The sequence below is a fragment of the Sorex araneus genome, chromosome 6 (assembly GCF_027595985.1).
Source record: "Sorex araneus isolate mSorAra2 chromosome 6, mSorAra2.pri, whole genome shotgun sequence".
Lineage (NCBI taxonomy): Eukaryota > Metazoa > Chordata > Mammalia > Eulipotyphla > Soricidae > Sorex > Sorex araneus.
Window position 1 is genome coordinate 147,735,000 of NC_073307.1, and position 18,600 is coordinate 147,753,599.

Genomic DNA, 18,600 nt, shown 5'->3' on the forward strand with positions numbered 1-18,600 from the left:
CGTCTCGAGAGGATTGGAAGTTTGTTTAAAGGCTCAGATGTGGGGCTGGAGTGATAGCACAGCGGGTAGGGCGTTTGCCTTGCACGCGGCCGACCCGGGTTCAAATCCCAGCATCCCATATGGTCCCCTGAGCATCGCCAGGGGTGATTCCTGAGTGCATGAGCCAGGAGTGTCCCCTGTGCATTGCTAGGTGTGACCCAAAAAGCTAAAAAATAAAGGCTCAGATGTTTCCTGACAACCCCCCGTCCCCCACAGCCGGCCTCCCCCCAAATGCTTAGAAGCGGCAGTACGGAGTCCCAGCAGCGTGGGATTTTGGTCCTTGACTTTCTACTCACTGGACATCAAAAAATCGAAATGCAAAACATTGTTAAAAGTTGGGTTAGGACAGTGGTCATTAGCGATGAGGGTCAAGAACAAAAATTTGGGGCATTAGAAGTCCGTGAGGAAAAGGAATAAAAATCCCAATCTAATCTCTTGCCTAGTTCAGTGGCCCTTTCATTGTTCATCTCTCTCTTTGTTAGATATCTATGGCCTTTATTTTAGTTCCCCAGAGTTCTTTGGAGGAGTCATGAACATTGCATAAAAATTACCGTTACTGTTACTGGGGCTGGAGCAATAGCACAGCGGGTAGGGCGTTTGCCTTGCACGCGGCCGACCCGGGTTCAATTCCCAGCATCCCATATGGTCCCCTGTGCATCACCGGGTGTGACCCAAAAAGAAAAAAAATTCCCAATACCCCCTTCTCCCAAGTGATGTTCCTCTGCCACTTTTTCAGTGCTTCCCTGGAAGGAGGAATGGGTGTCTTTTAGTCCTTCACACTTTGGTGAGGGAGGGTTTGTAAGGACAGTCGTTAGGGTCTTTCCTGAATGAGAACTCAAGAGACACAGTTCTGCAGAAGTAGAACCAGGGCACGGAAAGGGGTCGGGGGAGCTGGAGAGCTAGTACAGAGGGTGGGGTTCATGCCTTGCACACAGCTAACCTGGGTTCAATCCCCAAAGTCCCAGATGGTCCCCTGAGCATGGCCAGGAATAGTTCCTGAGTGCAGAAATAACCCCTGAGCATTGCTGGATGTGACTCCAGAAGAAGAAAGGGACCATGGATGTTTAAGGTGCAGGGCTTTCAACTCAGGTGATGTCTTTATTTGATGCCCTCCTCTGATGCCCTCAGACACATGGAGAAGGACTTTATTTTTAAAAAAAGATTTACTTTTCCCCATACACTCTCTCTCTCTCTCTCTACTTTTGGGCATTATGGCTTGCAATACAGACCCTGAGAGGTCATCATGTTTGGTCCATTATCTGCTTTTGGCATGCATCTCCCATGGAGAAGGACTTTCTTTGGTATATTTCAAGATGTGCCCATCGGCTGTTGGGAAAACGTCGATGCTTGTGAGCAGCGCTCAGGCTGGACTAGGTGAGTTCTGGAGTGAGTGCTGGGCGATCGCCGCTTTGAGGCCTTCTCTTACGGTGCAGGATGAAATGGGCAGTTGATAGAATTCCCACCTAGATCTTTTACACTGAGTCTGCCCATGGCCTATGGTCCTTCTGGACCCTGATGGGCTCCCGTGCTGGGGGTTTTCTGGGAGGGCTGCTCGAAGACTGTCTCCCAACCTAGCTGTTACCCTGCTTTGCAGTTTGGTGCAGCGTGGCCCCTGTGTGGGTCCGGGAGCGACTCCACCGTCAGTTGTACCAGCCAGTACTGCCAGGCTCCGAAGTGCTTCTGTGATCCAGGCCACCCTTGGATGGCAATGAGCCCCCTGCAGCCCTTGCCTGAGGAAGAGGCAGCCCTGACTACAGTGATGGATGTGGAGTCCCCCAGAGAAGTGGATATGGGCTCTCCCAGCAGGGAGGAGGCAGACCTGGGCACAGGTATGTGGTGGGTGAATGTGGGCTTCCCTGCCCACCCCCCACCCCCGTCCCCCAGAAACAAAGCTAATCCGATGGCTTTGTGAAGTTTGGAATTAGGGAAATGATTCAGTGTGGGTTAGAGGAATAGGGCTTATTTAGGGTCGACTGAAGGTCATGATAAGGGACACTTTAGGTTTGGTTACCCTTGCAGTGGGCAAATTTTCAAGTAAGAGGTTCAAAGATTTTGGGGGGTACAGTGACATAACTAAAGGGTGGAACACTGGTTTGATCCCTGAGCACCCCCAGGTGTAACCCTAAAGTTGAGAAAAGAAGAAAACAATTTTTTTTTTTCCTTTTTGGGTCACACCTGGACATGCACCGGAGTTAATTCCCGGCTCTGGACTCAGGAATTACTCCTGGCGGTGCCTGGGGGGACCATGTGGGATGCTGGGAATCGAACCCGGGTGGGCTGCGTGCAAGGCAAACACCTTACCTGCTGTGCTGTCGCTCCAGCCCCAAAAGAAGAAAATAATTTGATGTGTAAATTGTCGTTTGTTATTTTCTGTTGAGGAATGATAGATCTTTTCCTGAGAGTGAACAATAAATTATTTAATTATTACTTTTTTTTTGGGGGGGAGGGGGCTTGATGTTATGAGGGCTCCCAAGCTGTGCTCAGTGCTCAATCCTAGTGATTTTTGGCCAACTGGACCACGGTTCAGTGCAGGGCCAGAGGATGCAGTGTTGCTGGGGCCCAGCGGTGCTGGTGATTTCCTGGGCCAGGAGAACATGCTGATGGGATCAAACCTGGGAGGAACCCAGGTATAAACTTAAAAAAAAAAAGAGCTTTAACTAACCCCTATACTATCTCCTCTGCCCCCAAGATATTTGCTGGGCCCCTAACATATTTGCAATATTTCTGTCTCTAAGTTTCCTGTTGCAGACAAAGCTGTGGACAAGGTTTCCAGTTTGCGTTTGTAACCAGACTGAGTGAGATGGGGCTGTCTTTGTTTCTCAGGCTAGCTCAGGAGGGAAGTTGATGTTAATTCCTCTTCCTGGTCTCTAGAGGGAGAGAAGAAGGGAACCCAGAGGTTGGATTTACGCAGGGATTATCCAGCTCCTGGGGGGCATCCTCAGGAGCTCGTGAGACGGAACAGGTGAACTCCACGGTGCCTGGTTCAGACCCAGGGGGGTAGGGAATGGATATATGTCCTTATTCCCACTGAATTTCAGGGATTGAGGAGGAAGAGATGCGTTCCTGGGATTTCCTGGGGACACTCCATCCTCCCTCCTCTCCCCGCACTGCTCACCCTGGCGCCCCACTGTTGCTTTGCAGATCCTGCCTGCCGGTCACCCCCTGGCATCCAAGCAGTGTGTGTGCTGAACTCGGAAGTTGAGGTCCAAGTCCCGGTCCAGCTTTCTGGGGTGTGCCCACTTCTTGCACCCTCCACTCAGGACAGCCACACAGACCTGGCAAACTCACCCCAGCCCCAGATGCCGTCTGACTCTCCGGGCAGCGAGGCCAGTGCTGCTTCTCCCACCACGGGCATCCAGCCACCTTCTTCCCCCAGCAAGAAGTCCTGTAGCCCCGGTGCCCGCTGCCCAGCCAGCAGGGAGCCCGTGGAGCCAGGGGCCCTGCCCTCTGACTGTCTCGTGGGCCCTCCTTGCCCGATGGGAAGCTCCTCCAAATGGGGGCGCCAGCACCAGTGTGGGGAGTGTGGCAGGACCTTCCTGCAGCTGTGCCACCTGAAGAAGCACGCTTTCGTGCACACGGGGCACAAGCCCTTCCTGTGCACCGAGTGCGGCAAGAGCTACAGCTCCGAGGAGAGCTTCAAGGCCCACACGCTGGGTCACCGTGGTGTGCGGCCTTTCCCGTGCCCACAGTGCGACAAGGCCTACGGCACCCGGCGGGATCTCACAGAGCACCAGGTGGTGCATTCGGGGGCCCGACCCTTCGCGTATGACCAGTGTGACAAGGCCTTTGCCCGGCGGCCCTCCCTGCGGCTGCACCGCAAGACCCACCAGATGCCAGTCACCCCCGCCCCCTTGCCCTGCCCCTGCCCGGTGTGTGGCCGGCCGCTGGCCAACCCGGGCTCGCTGCGCAACATGCGGCTGCACACGGGCGAGAAGCCTTTCCTGTGCCCGCAATGCGGCCGGGCTTTCCTCCAGCAGGGCAGCCTGCGCGGCCACCTGCGGCTGCACACGGGCGAGCGGCCCTACCGCTGCCCGCACTGCACCGACGCCTTCCCTCAGCGGCCCGAGCTGCGGCGCCACCTCATCTCGCACACAGGGGAGGCCCACTTGTGCCCCGTGTGCGGGAAGGCCCTCCGGGACCCCCACACCCTGCAAGCCCATGAGCGCCCGCACTCGGGGGAGAGGCCTTTCCCATGCCCCCAGTGTGACCGCGCCTCTACCCTGGCCACCAAGCTCAGGTGCCACCTCAAGTCACACCTGGGAGACAAGGCTTATGCTGCACCACCTGTGGAATGGGCTACACCCTGCCCCAAAACCTCAAGTGGCACCAGCTCAGTCACCAGCCTAGGACGCCCATGTCCACCGTCCAGGGGTGTCCAGCTGCAGCTGAGCCCGCCGTGGTGCTGCTGCAGACTGAACCCAGCCTGTTGGAATCCGGGGGCCAGCAGGGCAGCTCCCAGGACGTCATTGAAGTCACCCTCACTGAGGACCACGGGAAGTGCTTTGTGGTGCCTGAGGCGCCAGGGCCACCCTCCAGCCTGGTGCTCATCCACAAGGGCTTCAGCAGCTGGGCAGAGGTGGTGGAGGTGTGTACATTCACCCGGAGATCTCTCCAGCCCGCGGAGAGACAACAGTGGAAACCGCTCCTAATTGGGTGGGTTCTATGAGCGGTCCCGATCTGAAAATAAAACTGATGAGGATAGTAAACAGGGGGCTCAAGACGATACGTGCCGATCAAGAGCGTCTTTATTGGCAGTCATGCTGATTTTATACCTTTCTTAGCAGGGGGTTGATACCTGAGTTGTCAATCATCAGGGAAGTGTCTTCTCAGACCAAATAAGGAAAAGTTCGGGGTGTTATTTGGTGGGCTTACAACATTCTCCAAGAGTAGGTTGAGAAATAGTGGGGAGGGGAAGACAAGGGTTTATCTGGCAGGAGCATCTGTCAGGAGGAATGCACAAGGCTTTTAGTGTAGAGGAAGGCATTCTACTTTATGGGCTTTTTGGGGTCTCCTGGTTAACTGCCCTGGGCTACTTTTACTTCTTGAGTTTAGCTATTTCCTTTGTCACAAGGGCACCTGTGCCTCAGGTTATGCAAATGCCGGTAATGGAATTTTCTGGTTTGTCCAGGGTAAAGGTTTCGGGGTCCTCTTTTGTTCAGGGTCCTGAAGAGTCCCCAACATCTCCCCCCTTTTTCTATTATAATAATGAGTGAGTGGGTGGAGTGCCTGTCTTAGGTTACTTGGTGGGCTCCCAGTTCTGGACATGGCAGTGATCAAAAAAGGTTAGAGAAAAAAAATGTAGGTGGTGCCATGTTCGCACCCAGATACTGGCACCAAGCTATCCCCATCTTAGGCATTTCCACAGCCGGGAACAGAGTGAGCAGGGCGGGATGCCAGATGCTCGAACTCCGCAAACCTCAGGGGCTGAAGTGTGGGCTTTTCCAAGTTATCCAGCCCTTTGGGGTCGTGTTGGGAGAGCTGCTGATAGTGGACCTGTACTGAACGTTTGGTTGCCTCCTCAACCTGGTTCTTAATGAAATTTGTGAGTCGGCGGAATGCCCATGGGCCAAAGGAAACTAGCAGTAAGAACCCAATGAAGGGTCCAAGGAGGCTAGGCAACAGGGTTGAGAGCCAGGGTGAGGTGGAAAACCAATTTTTATACCAAGATTCCTCCTGGTCTCTCAATCTTTTCCTTTCCTCTAAGCTTTCTTCCACTCGTCTAATGCTATCCTTAACTAGCCCAAGCTTATCTTTAAAGAAACAGCATTCCTCCTTAAGAGTGGTACACACTCCACCCCTCTCTCAAAAAGGCCAGGACAAGGCCGAGTCTGTTTTGTTGGACGGCCCCAGCCAGAGAGCCAACAGTGTCAGTTAGGTATTGAAGGCCCTGTTTAAGTTCTCGGACATCAGCCTCCACAGCAAGGGACAGTTGGTGGAAGTTTTCCTGAGAGGAGACAAGGAAGTAGATGCCCGTACCGGTGCCTGTAGCACCCAGGCTGAGGAGGAGGGTAATGGTGATGGCAGTAACAGGCTCACGGCGGTGGCCCAGGAGAGAGGAAGAAGAGGAGAAGAGCAGGGCATCGGCAGGGCGAACCATGAGGCGTGGCAAAAGCAGAACCAAAACGCAGTAACCTCTATGTGCCAGAAAGGCAGATGTAACAATGTGAGGAGTCAGGCCAGAGGAGCAGGCAAAGAAGGTGGCATTGGGGGCCAAGACGTAGGAAGGATAGAGGGTGGCATTAACGTGGAGGGAGGAATTGGATATAACAAGAGTCTGATTGCAAATGGGTTCTAAATCATAGGGGGGGAGCATATTGGGCCCCAACAGGCAAAGTCCGGATCCCACCACCTGTCCCAGAGTCAATTGGTGCGTGGGCTCCACTTCCCAGCGCAGTTTGTTGGCGTCAGAGACGTTCAATGGAGAGCCGAGGACAGCAATGCCTTCGTAGAATGGCGGTTGAGAGGAGTAGCAGATCCAGCATTGGTCATAGGCGGGGCCGGTGATGGCGGCAGCAGAGGCGTTGACCATATCCAGGATGAGCTGAGAAGAGGGTGCTGGACCCGCAGGCAGAGTAGGATGGAAGAAGGATGTGGGTGGCGGGGACCCGGAGGGCGCCGGTGGGTAGGGACGGGGGGGGGTAGGGGGGCGATGATGGTGAAGGGTGTTATTGGGGCCCATGGAAATAGGGCGTGAGGAGGGGGCAGTTTTAAGAAGGCGAAGGGAGAAGGTGAAGCCTTTATCGTAGCCGAGGTGATATAGGCGAAGACCCCAGGACAAAGTATTGGACCAGGGATGCCATTTGCCAGCAGAAGTGAATTGGATGGTGAGGAAATTACACGCACGGTTGCAATCTATAGAGGGCGTGTGAGGTGCTCGTTGGACCGTGATAAAGTCCCAGGAGGAGGAAGGTTTCCAATAGGTGTCGCCAGTAGTCTCGCAGCCCCAGGCGGCACAAAAAAAAAATCGGGGCGATCGCCACAAGTGTGGGCAAGAGAGGGGTCATGTAGCTGCCTATGGCGGCCTCCAGGGCAAATGTAGATGGGGTCGGTGAGAAGTTTCTGACGGTGGCGGCGGGTGGAGCAGCCAGAAATGACGCCATGGCCAGGAACGGCTTTGGGCACACAGCCGCCAGCGTAATCAGGGAGAGACCAGGAACTGCTGGGCATTGGGAGGTCGCAGAGGTCAACCCAGAGCTCGGGCCAGGGTGTAGTGGGAGACAATGTGAAGGTGGAGTTGACAACATCGCCCGCTTCATAAAGGACTTGCCAAGTAAAATTAAAAATCTGGTAGGAAACAGAGGAGGCACCCAAAAAAAGGGGGGGGGCTAAGAATCAGAAGGAGACGGGAAAAGGGGAGATAAGGGGGCAGGGGAGGTGGGAGCATGAGCCCCGTCATGGTGGACAGGGGAGTCGGGCGTCACTGCATCCTGGAAGGGGTCAGCAGGGTCGAGAACCGCAGCTGTCAGGTCAGCAGGACCTTGTGGGTTGTGGAGTCTGGGTCAGTACCAGGGGGATGAAGGTTACTCCAGATGAAGCCATAGCTGGACCAGGAGTACATTAGTAGGTGTTATCTGTTAAAATATAAGCATAGACTTTTCCTCCTACAAGGAGGTTTCCCAGTATTTCTTTTTGTGTGTTCTAATGCAAATATAAGAATCAATTGTTTCCCAAGCCCTTTCTCATATACAAAGTTCCAAGAACCAGATTCTTGGAAGAGTTAAGAAACTGGATTAGCAAGTCTTATCTGCTGGGCAAAAGTGTGATTAGAATTCACTGTTGATGTTGGGGAGGGTCTGCATTTCCACTCTGACTGGGGCAGAGCTGGGAATGCAGGGGGATGGGTAGATCCAGGGAAATCTTTAAAAACTCTCAACTGACATCTGAGATTAACTCCTTATAACCCTGAGCTAAGTAGCTTAAAAAAAAAAATTGTTATCAAAAAATCTCAGATCAAATAAAACACTGGTAGGACAAGTTTTGCAACCAATTTTAGAACTCTAAAAAACTCATGTTTTAACTAAACCATTACTCTTCGAACCTGTTTTTACTACAATTATTTCAGCTCACATTCTAATAATCCAATGCAGATGTATATGTACATAGACACAACAGCATAAGACCTTTAAACCATCAATTTTTATGAAACATGAGTAGACCTTCTTTGGCTTAAGTTCAACAGTTCTTGTACCTTAGTTGAAATCATGAGCTTTCTAACTTTATCAATTCCACAATACAAACATGCTTTCAAATACAGAAAGAGCCCTTTGGGTATTTATATATATATATATATATATATATATATATATATATATATATATATATATTTTAACCAAAGTTTGATAATAGTATAGAAAAAATTTGGACTATCAAATGTTTATGGAAACACAAGTAAACTTTGTTTATTTTGAGAGTTTCTGTACCTCTGTTGCTTGAAAAACAGCTAAATTCCTCATTAAAATTGGCTGAGGCTTATAAGATAAACCTTGCACTCTGAATTCTTATTTCACTTTTAGTTTTCTGGCTCTAGTTCTGTAGCTTTTTCTAGATAGTACAGATACTGGAATTCAAAAGAATTTCAACTGTTAATAACTATTAATGTTCTTCCAATAAGAAATTTAGATTGAGAATTTTGCTTTCTTTCTAGGCTCAACATTCTGATAAGAAATCTTTGTTTGTCTAACAGGTTCCAAAATCACATAGATCCTTTAAATTGCTGAACTGCATATCACTCTGATCTCTTGAGATGATCCTGCTTTCCGCAGGCCTAATTTTTTTTTTTTTTTTTTTTTGCTTTTTGGGTCACACCCGGCGATTCACAGGGGTTACTCCTGGTTCTACACTCAGGAATCACTCCTGGCGGCGCTCAGGGGACCATATGGGATGCTGGGATTCGAACCCGGGTCGGCCGCGTGCAAGGCAAATGCCCTACCCGCTGTGCTATCACTCTAGCCCCCGCAGGCCTAATTTTTACTACTGATTTTCACTCTGGCTCCAGCACTCAAGTGTTCCACATAGAGAGACAGACAGGCAGACAGACAGACAGACAGACAAAAAGTTCACTAAAAACACCACACGTACATGTGCACACATCTGCAGTTGATCTATCGATCTGACCCTTCAGTAATGGCAGGGAAAAAAACTGATAGACTGAGAAAGGAAGGAACAAGTCCCCAGGGCAAAGTTAAGCCCTGTCGGCGGATTGGGAACATTGCTCCCCGTTTCTCTGCCTGACCAGCCAGTTTCCTGCTTGTTAAAAACGGGTCAAGAAAGCGCTTTTGTTGAAATAAGCCGGCAAAACAATCCATGACAAAGTTGTTGAAACCTAAGTTGTCAGATGTTACAATTTTAAGGTCAAGACTACTTCTGAGGTAGGGAGCTAGTATCTTCTTATCAACCGTGCAGATAGACCACCTTAGCGACACACTTTTTTATTCCTGATATTATTAAACACTCAACCACATGATCTTGCATTTCCTGCTGATATAGGCTGGTAGATAGGGAAAGGCCCCTGGCAATGAAACTTAGATTATCAGAGTCTCCAGGGAGGAGAATCCTGAGACTGACCCACCCTGTGGATACAGGAACCGGACCTGATAAGACCTTCAGCAGACCCTGAGGAGGTTGGACCCCTCCCCATGAAGTTCCTCAATTCTGTCAACCTCTCCCTTAATCTGATTAAAATGTGATCCAGCCTAAAGAAGACCCATCCTCCCTGGTAACCTCCTTAGCAATGGACTTTTACCTGGGAAGAAGCCCCACGTGGGGGCAGGTTGGAGAAACCCTATAAAGGCCACCTTGAACAAAGGAAGGGCGCGCATATGCTGCCTGAGCCCATGTGCTGCTTGTGCCCACGTGGCCGAGCACATGTGGTGCCCAAGCACATGTGTCACCCGCATCTCCCCCCCTTGAGATCTGTACTTTCATGCTTTCATGTCCAGTGCTAGGATATGTGTAGAGCTTCCTCCACCCTTGGAGAAGCCCGCATTCTTTCTTGAGCGCGTTACTCTTACTGTTTTTTCCTTTCCACTTATCCCTTCCTCCTTCCCTCAGAAACCTCTAAGTAAAATCTATTTACTTCACTGCTTGTCTACTCCTGAAATTCTTTTCCCCGAGCGAGACAAGAACCCAGTAACCCTGGGTCCCGGGTGGTAGAGGCAGCTGGGGAGAAAGTGACCGTCTTTCTCCTCCCCACTTCACATAAGTCACCCGTGGGCCCACCGACATCACTGCCTTTTCTGCTCTGATAATAATAAGCAGAACTAAGAGAAAGATAATTGAGACAAATATACACACACACTAAGAGCACACGCACAAATCACACTCCTGCACTCGCTCGGACCGGTCCTCTTTCACGCGGGTGCGCACCCCACTCACCACATTCACACTGAAATTCCTGAACCTGTCCTACGGGCGTCCACATTACCTTTGGTCTTATCCCCCTGACAATGGGGTTGCTCCACTGTACATCGGGCTCTTTCTAATTAGAAGCTAGCAAACTAGAGGTAAAGTGGGGGTGATCATCAGGATGCAAGGGAATTGAGAAAAAGCAGTCTTTTAAATCGAGTACTGTCTTACACATTTTGTGGGGATCTAGCCCAGGACAGACCACAGGAATCTATTTAGCTTTCTTAAGACTCTTTTTACAGGAGCCCGAATTCTAGAATAACTTGATTTTCTGCCCCTGAGCAAGGAACTCAGATACAGGCACCCCGGTTCGCAAGAAGGGTGGTGGTCAGACCAGATAACCAGACCCATATCACATGACCCGTATCACAAGACCCAGGACTGCCCCCAGAACCGGGACATTCCTGAATATTGGCGCGAATACTGATCTCTAAAACCATAGGCTAAGGAGTGATGTCCTTTTAAATGGATTGGTTAAGAAAGTTTGCAATATTACAAATCTATTGGCTATGAAATGCGTGGGCTCTGCTGTAACGGCCGGGGAAGGCCTATATAAGATCTCCTTTGGAGAAGCTCGGGGTCTTTGGCCCAACCTGCTGGACCTGCGTGTCCGTGTAGGCGGCTGGACCCTGGCTAGCCAGTCTTACAATAAACCCTGCTTGCTGTTTGCAGTCTCTGGAGTCTCTTTGTCGTTAGAGGGAGATCTCGATCCGCGCCCTAACAATTTCTGAAGGAATGGCTGCTGGGGACAGCAGTCCAGGTTGAAACACCCCAAAAAATGACCATGGTTTTATATACTGCTCATAGATCCTGTAGCAGTCACCAACTGCCAATTTTCTTTTGGTGTGTTCCAGGGAGAGGGGATGGCAATATAAAAGCTATCTGTATAAAGATTAAAGGGTTGAGGGGTCGAGGCAAATAATTTGGACACGGCAGCAAGTTCAAAACCAAGGAAAAGCTGGGGAGGGTGCATCTGTATTTATCCTTGGAAATGCGGAAACCCCTGTGTTGCAGCGTCTGAGTCAGACGCTGTGCAGCCAAGTGAAGCAGGTCAGCGGCTGCACCGGCCAAGAGGATGTCCTCCATGTAATGAACAAAATAAATGGAGGGATAAAGAGCGCGAAAAGGATAAATTATGGAAGCAACGTATTTTTGGCAAAGGGTAGGGCTATTGGCCATGCCTTGGGGTAGGACTTTACAATGGAAGCGAGGGCTGGGGCCCAGCAGAGTTTGTGACAGGGAGAGAAAAGGCAAAACGCTTGCAATCCTGTGGGTGGAGGGGAATGGAGAAAAAGCAATCCTTAAGATCAAGGACAATCTTAGAGCTGCCATGGGGAATAGCCGACGGGCAAGGGAAGCCAGGCTGTGTGGCGCCTGTGTAAAACTAAAAAGAAAAGGCGCGGGCGAGGGAAGGGACGCCTCACCGCACCGAGCCAGGCACAGGGCCTAGGGCAGCAGCTGTCTCTCCCGCCCCACCCGAGTTCGATAGTCTCTGGCCGCTTCCCCACCCCGGGGAGGTTGATGGCGATGATGTGGCAGGCGAAGGAAGGAACGGAGCCAAGATGGTTGGTCTCACTTGCAGTTTATTCCAATCTTCCCTCTACACACTCTCCGCCCCCTCACCTTCTCTCCAACCCCTTTTATTGATCATGGCCCTTCCAAAGAGCACAATACATTGACATCACCAAAGGCACCAAAAGATCTTACAGGAAGAACATTGAGGCAACATAATTCTCTTGTATCTGCAGGCCATTAATCTAGGCCCCCCCCCCCAACCAAAACGGAAGCCTTCCTTGGGCTGAAAGCACTTGGATTTACATCCCAAAGACCGGGCTGGGCTGCAGCAAGAAATCTACATGTCAATTACAAACTAGGCAGCACCTGAAATTTACATCCCAAAGACTAGGCTGGGCCAGAGCCTGGAATCTACAATGTCAAGTCAAGCCTGGCTAGCACCTAAGATCTGCCTGTCAAAGATCAGCTAGGCTTCTGTGACAAAAGGGAAACTGCCTCTGAAATTATCTCCAGAAGGCAGCTGAAAAAGGGGAAATATTCCAACAGCGCCCATGGGGATCATAGTTTTATTTATTTCCTGGAGGTCATGGAGGAGCCTCCAGTTACCGGATTTCTTTTTTATCACAAAAATGGGAGTGGGTGCCAGGCTGTTCCTATACTAACAATTTGGCAGCCTGTAATTTTTCAATGGGAAGGGGCCCTTGGTGTCAATTAGTAAAAGGTCCATTTGTGAGAGAATATCCCGGTCCCAGAGATTGACAGGGAGCCCAGGCAGAACATAAGGGCATACAGTCCCGGATTTGCCCTCCTTGGTGCGCCAGTCAAGTGGGGACAAACTTAACATAGGGTTTTGGGATTGGCCTGTACCCTGAAGGTGAGTCATCGAGGGGGTGAGGGGCCACTCTTTTGGCCAGTCTTTTTTGGCAATGATTGTTACATCTGCACCAGCGTCAATCAGACCCGAAAGCTCCTTCCCGTTGATTTCTAAAGTCATCATGCCCTTGTCCGGGGGCAGGGATTTGGGTTTCGGAGGGGAGGGATCAGAAGCAACAGTAGGAAGGTCCGAGAGGGATTGGGCTCGAGAGGCGGCGTGGGAACAGTCCCTGGAGACCACCTCTAAGCGGTCTTGGGCCGTGCTAATAATCTGGGCCAAACAAGGGTTGTCATGGGCACTAGTGATAATGGATTTGAGGAGCGACCAGTATTGGAGCATAAATCTTTTGTCAGCCTCCGACCCTTTAGAAGCGAAAAAGGAAGTGAGCTCAGAGCCTACCCGCTCCCAAAAATCACAATTGATTGTAGGACAAGTAACAACAAACCAGGGACAAATCTTGTGAACAAAAAGGAGGAACTTTAAAATAACCCTATTCCTAACCTTGATATGTCTATCACGCAAATTCTTCCTGAATGCCTTTAATAAATTCAACTTCCTGGCTAATGCCTGACCCCATCTTTAAGAGGGGTGAATGGGACGGCGGTGGAAAGGTACCTTATTAGACTAACCCATCTCTGTGTTGCCCTAGAGAAAGTACCTGACGTCTTACGAGAGGGCTCCGGATTCGTCACTCTGCTGTCCGATCGGGTGGCCTTTCTCACGAATCCACGCTGGGCGCCAGTTGCGTGTTCCCCCGGAGATCTCTCCAGCCCGCGGAGAGACAACAGTGGAAACCGCTCCTAATTGGGTGGGTTCTATGAGCGGTCCCGATCTGAAAATAAAACTGGTGAGGATAGTAAACAGGGGGCTCAAGACGATACGTGCTGATCAAGAGTGTCTTTATTGGCAGTCATGCTGGTTTTATACCTTTCTTAGCAGGGGGTTGGTACCTGAGTTGTCAATCATCAGGGAAGTGTCTTCTCAGACCAACTAAGGAAAAGTTCGGGGTGTTATTTGGTGGGCTTACAACATTCTCCAAGAGTAGGTTGAGAAATAGTGGGGAGGGGAAGACAAGGGTTTATCTGGCAGGAACATCTGTCAGGAGGAATGTACAAGGCTTTTAGTGTAGAGGAAGGCATTCTACTTTATGGGCTTTTTGGGGTCTCGTGGTTAACTGCCCTGGGCTACTTTTCCTTCTTGAGTTTAGCTATTTCCTTTGTCACAAGGGCACCTGTGCCTCAGGTTATGCAAACGCTGGTAATGGAATTTTCTGGTTTGTCCAGGGTAAAGGTTTTGGGGTCCTCTTTTGTTCAGGGTCCTGAACAGTCCCCAACAGAGGTGGAGGTGGGCACCTGACCTCTCGACCATGGACTGCCCTCCCTGCTTAGGGACCACCTTGTTTCTCAGAACCTTGGTAAACCTTGATTTGAGGTTGGTTTGGATGGGGGCGAGTGTTAGGCCTCCCTAGTGGTGTCCAGGGGTCGCCCATAGTGAAACAGCCTGGCGGTGCAGCCCTGCTCGGGCAGGTCTGGGGTTCTGAGCTGCGCCCCTCCGAGTCCCTTTACTGACTTAAGTGGAGCTCTGTCTGCCTTTTTTGGGGAACACTACTGGGTGTCCATTTCTTAGACATGGTGCCAGTGAGCTCCCCGGGGCTGATGGGCAGCACTGTCGGGTGCTTGGTGCTGGACTCCTTGGGCCCCTTGTGTCCTTCAAGAGTTACGGCCTTAGGGGTGGAACAATAATAGCACAGTGGGTAGGGCGTTTGCCTTGCATGCGGCCAACCCGGGTTCAATTCCCAGCATCCCATATGGTCCCCTGAGTACTGCCGGGGTAATTCCTGAGTGCAGAGCCAGGAGTAACTCCTGTGCATCGCCAGGTGTGACCCAAAAAGAAAAAAAAAAAAGTTACGGCCTTAACGGGGCTCCAGCCTGCATGTTTCTGATTCCAACTGGGATTATTTTCACATCTTTTCTCCTGGTAGTTGGGAAGTGGCTGCACAAGGATCCAGACTCACTGGAGGTGGCCAGGGCCAGACCTAGTGGCCCTGCGTTCCTGGTCCAAAGAAAGCCCAAGATGGATGAGGTCATGTGTCTGGCCTCACCTACAAGTCTGCCCAACCACGGTGCAAGGGGCTAAGTAAGGACTAGACAGGAGCACAGGGTGCTGGGCTTGTGTCGAGAGCACATCTTAGATGGTGTTTCCTACAGGCTAATGATTGACTCAGGGCTAGTGAATGGGCTTTAGCATCCAGGAGGCCAGATTCCCTCCCTGGCACCATGTTGTCCCCGAGCACCGGTGGGAGCAGCAAACCATCAATGCCGAGATCCCAAAACAAAACACAAAAATACTTAGCTAAAATTCAGCCTCCACTGCCCTTTGTCCGGCTTTCACTCTGAATGAGGAGGAGGGAAGTTCCTTGCACATGGAGAATGTTTCTAAGCCTAAGGAGAGAGCCAAGACAGCGGAGCCTCAGGTGTGTGTTTTTGGCGGGGGGAGTTGGGGGGGGCTGGCAGTCGGGCGGGTGGGTGACCTTCCAGTTGGGCATTGGTCCAACTCTGAGCCATGGAATGAGATGACAGGCCAGGAGGCAAGTTGTGGGCCATACTGGCTGGACACACAAGTTGATGGCAGAATTGGGATGGGCCCCGGGACTCTTGATTCTCGCCTTAATTGAGTTCCCTTCCAACTGAGGCCAAAGGCAGTCACCATTGGTGCTGAAATTTCCCTTTTCTCTTGCTTTTTAGAACTTTTCCTGGGGGCGCTCAGGGTCTGCTGTTGGTGGTGCTTGGGGCACCCCATCGTGCTGAGGGTGGAGCACTGACATTCCTCCGGTGTGCAACACTTGCACGCTAGCCCTTTGAGCTATCTCCTGGTCCTGACTGTAAAATTTTGTTCTTTGCTTTTGGTCCCCACCTGACTTTGCACATGCAAGACAAGTGTTCCACTCATTTATTTATTTGTGTTTATTTATTTTATTTATTGTGTTTTTCTGGGCCACCCCCAGATGTGCTTAGGGCTTACTCCTGGCTCTGCACTCGATCAAGCCCAAATTGGTGAGCAGGGCAAGCACGTTACCTCCCGTGCTGTCACACTAGCCCCGAGGATTCTCACTCAACCAAATCCTGGCCCTGGAGCAGGGAATTTCCTTTGTTTAGATTTTGTTGTTTGTTTTTACCTTTTGTGGTGCCAAGAATCCGAGTGAAAATCCTTATTCATAATGTTGAAAATTCCTATGTTCCCAGTCCTTGTCTCTGTAACTCCCTGTAAGGATTTTTTTTTTAAATTTTTCAATTTTGTTTTCATAAAGTTGTTCACAGTGATTAATGAGTTCAATATTTCAATACCAATTCCACCACCATTACACCTTCCCTCCACCATTATTTCAAATTTTCTCACTACCACTAAAGCCTACACCACAGGCAAATGCTAAATTACTTTGTATTGCTTGTTATGAATCGTATAGAATGTCTAAAACTTTAAATAAGTGGGGTCCGGAGATTTCTCTGTGGCAAGGTGTCGTCTTGAGATTTGTAGGGAGCCATTTTACAGAGCTTGGCTCTTATCGTCTAGTCAAGCGGAGGCTGCTTGGGATTGGGATTCCTGTAATCTTATCATTTCACCACTTGTCTCACTAGCCAATGGCCATGCCTGATCAACATTTTACTATTGTTCCTGTGTTCCAAGCATGCATACCATCCCCTCCCACCAAGAGGTATAAGTATTGTAACTGCAGTAGAATAAACTCTCTCTCTCTCTCCTCCTCCTCCTTCTGGCTCTGCGTCTCTTCGTTCGGTTGCGTCCCCTCCTTAGCCCCACGAAAGGTGCTCCCTGCGGGACAGGATGATGCCCGCAGGGGGGACCCCACAGAGATTGATTTGTTAGTCTCTGGATCACTGCTCTTAAGTAGTGCCCGGAGGCAGTGAGCAAGACAGCCAAATCACGGGATGGGCGGGAGGTGGGGAGGGACGGCCCATACCCACTTTAAAACGTGACCTGGAGTTTGCAGTCACTATTCTGAATACCCGGGTTTTTCTTCTGGTCGTTTGTGGCCGCTGGGGTTCGTTTAGAGTAAGCAGAGAGAACGCCTGCTCCATCTGAGGCGCCCCGGTGAAATCAAGCTCAGCAAGGGGTCTAGAGACATCTCTGTGGCGAGCTGCTGTCCAAAATTCATTTCTGAGTGCACCCTGTAAGTCTTAACTTGGCTTCTGCTCCTTGCCGTAGGGGAAGGTGCTGTTCGTTGCGCGTTTCCCCGAAATCTCTCCGGCCCTCGGAGAGACAACAGTGGAAAGCGCTCCTAATTGGGTGGGTTCTATGAGCGGTCCCGACCTGAAAATAAAACTGGTGAGGTTAGGAAGAAAGGGGCTCAAGACAACACGTGCTGATCAAGAGCGTCTTTATTACCAGCCATGCAGGTTTTATACCTTTCTTAGCAGGGGGTTGGTACCTGAGTTGTCAATCATCAGGGAAGTGTCTTCTCAGGCCAAATAAGGAAAATTTCGGGGCGATCTTTGGATGGCTACAATATTCTCTAAGAGTCTGTTGAGAAATAGTGGGGAGGGGAAGATAAGGGTTTATCTAGCAGGAACATCTGTCAGGAAGAATGTACAAGGCTTTTAGTGTAAAGGAAGGTATTCTACTCTGCAGGCCCTGGGGTCTCGTGGTTAATTGTCCTGGGCTACTTTTCCTTCTTGAGTTTAGCTATTTCCTTTGTCACAAGGGCACCTGTGCCTCAGGTTATGCAAACGCTGGTAATGGAATTTTCTGGTTTGTCCAGGGTAAAGGTTAGGGGGCCCTCTTTTGTTCAGGGTCCTGAACAGTCCCCAACATCTCCCCCCTCTTTCTATTATAATAATGAGCGAGTGGGTGGAGTGCCTGTCTTAGGTTACTTGGTGGGCTCCCAGTTCTGGACATGGCAGTGACCGAATAAGGTTAGAGAAAAAAAAGTGTAGGTGGTGCCATGTTCGAATCCAGATACTGACACCAAGCTATCCCCGTCTTAGGCATTTCCATAGCCGGGACCAGAATGAGCGGGGGCGGCTCGCCAAATGCTCAAACTCTGCAAAGCTCAGGGGCTGAAGTGTGGGCTTTTCCGAGTTGTCTAGCCCATCGGGGTCGAGTTGGGAGAGCTGCTGATAGTGGACCTGAACAGATCGTTTAGTTGCCTCATCAGCCTGGTTCTTAACGAAATTTGTGAGTCGGTGGAATGCCCATGGGCCAAGGGAAATTAGCAGTAGGAACCCAATGAAGGGTCCCAGGAGGCTAGGCAACAGGGTCGAGAGCCAGGGTGAGGTGGAAAACCAATTTTTATACCAAGATTCCTCCTGGTCTCTCAATCTTTTCCTTTCCTCTAAGCTTTCTTCCACTCGTCTAATGCTATCCTTAACTAGCCCAAGCTTATCTTTAAAGAAACAGCATTCCTCCTTAAGAGCGGCACACACTCCCCCCTCTCTCAAATTAGGCCAGGTCAAGGCCGCCTCTGTTTTGTTGCATGACCTCAGCCAGAGAGCCAACAGTGTCAGTTAGGTATTGAAGGCCCTATTTAAGTTCTCGGACATCAGCCTCCACAGCAAGGGACAGTTGGTGGAAGTTTTCCTGAGAGGAGACAAGGGAGTAGATGCCAGTACCGGCACCTGTAGCACCCAAGCCGAGGAGGAGGGCAATGGTGATGGCAGTAACAGGCTCACGTCGGTGGCGCAGGAGAGAGGAAGAAGAGGAGAAGAGCAGGGCATCGGCAGGGCAAACCATGAGGCGTGGCAAAAGCAGAACCA

The 18,600-nt window shown here is 50.6% G+C and overlaps 1 protein-coding gene across 1 annotated transcript; it reads left to right on the forward strand.

Annotated features, from left to right (window-relative positions):
- The first annotated feature begins 615 nt into the window (after positions 1–615).
- ZNF408 (zinc finger protein 408) lies at positions 616–18,060 on the forward strand. The gene is given in 5 exon segments (XM_055143689.1): positions 616–1,413; positions 1,634–1,868; positions 3,181–4,311; positions 4,314–4,624; positions 17,935–18,060. Coding segments are annotated over 4 exon segments (1,695 nt in total). The 5' UTR covers positions 616–1,413; positions 1,634–1,741.
- Positions 18,061–18,600: the final 540 nt, after the last annotated feature.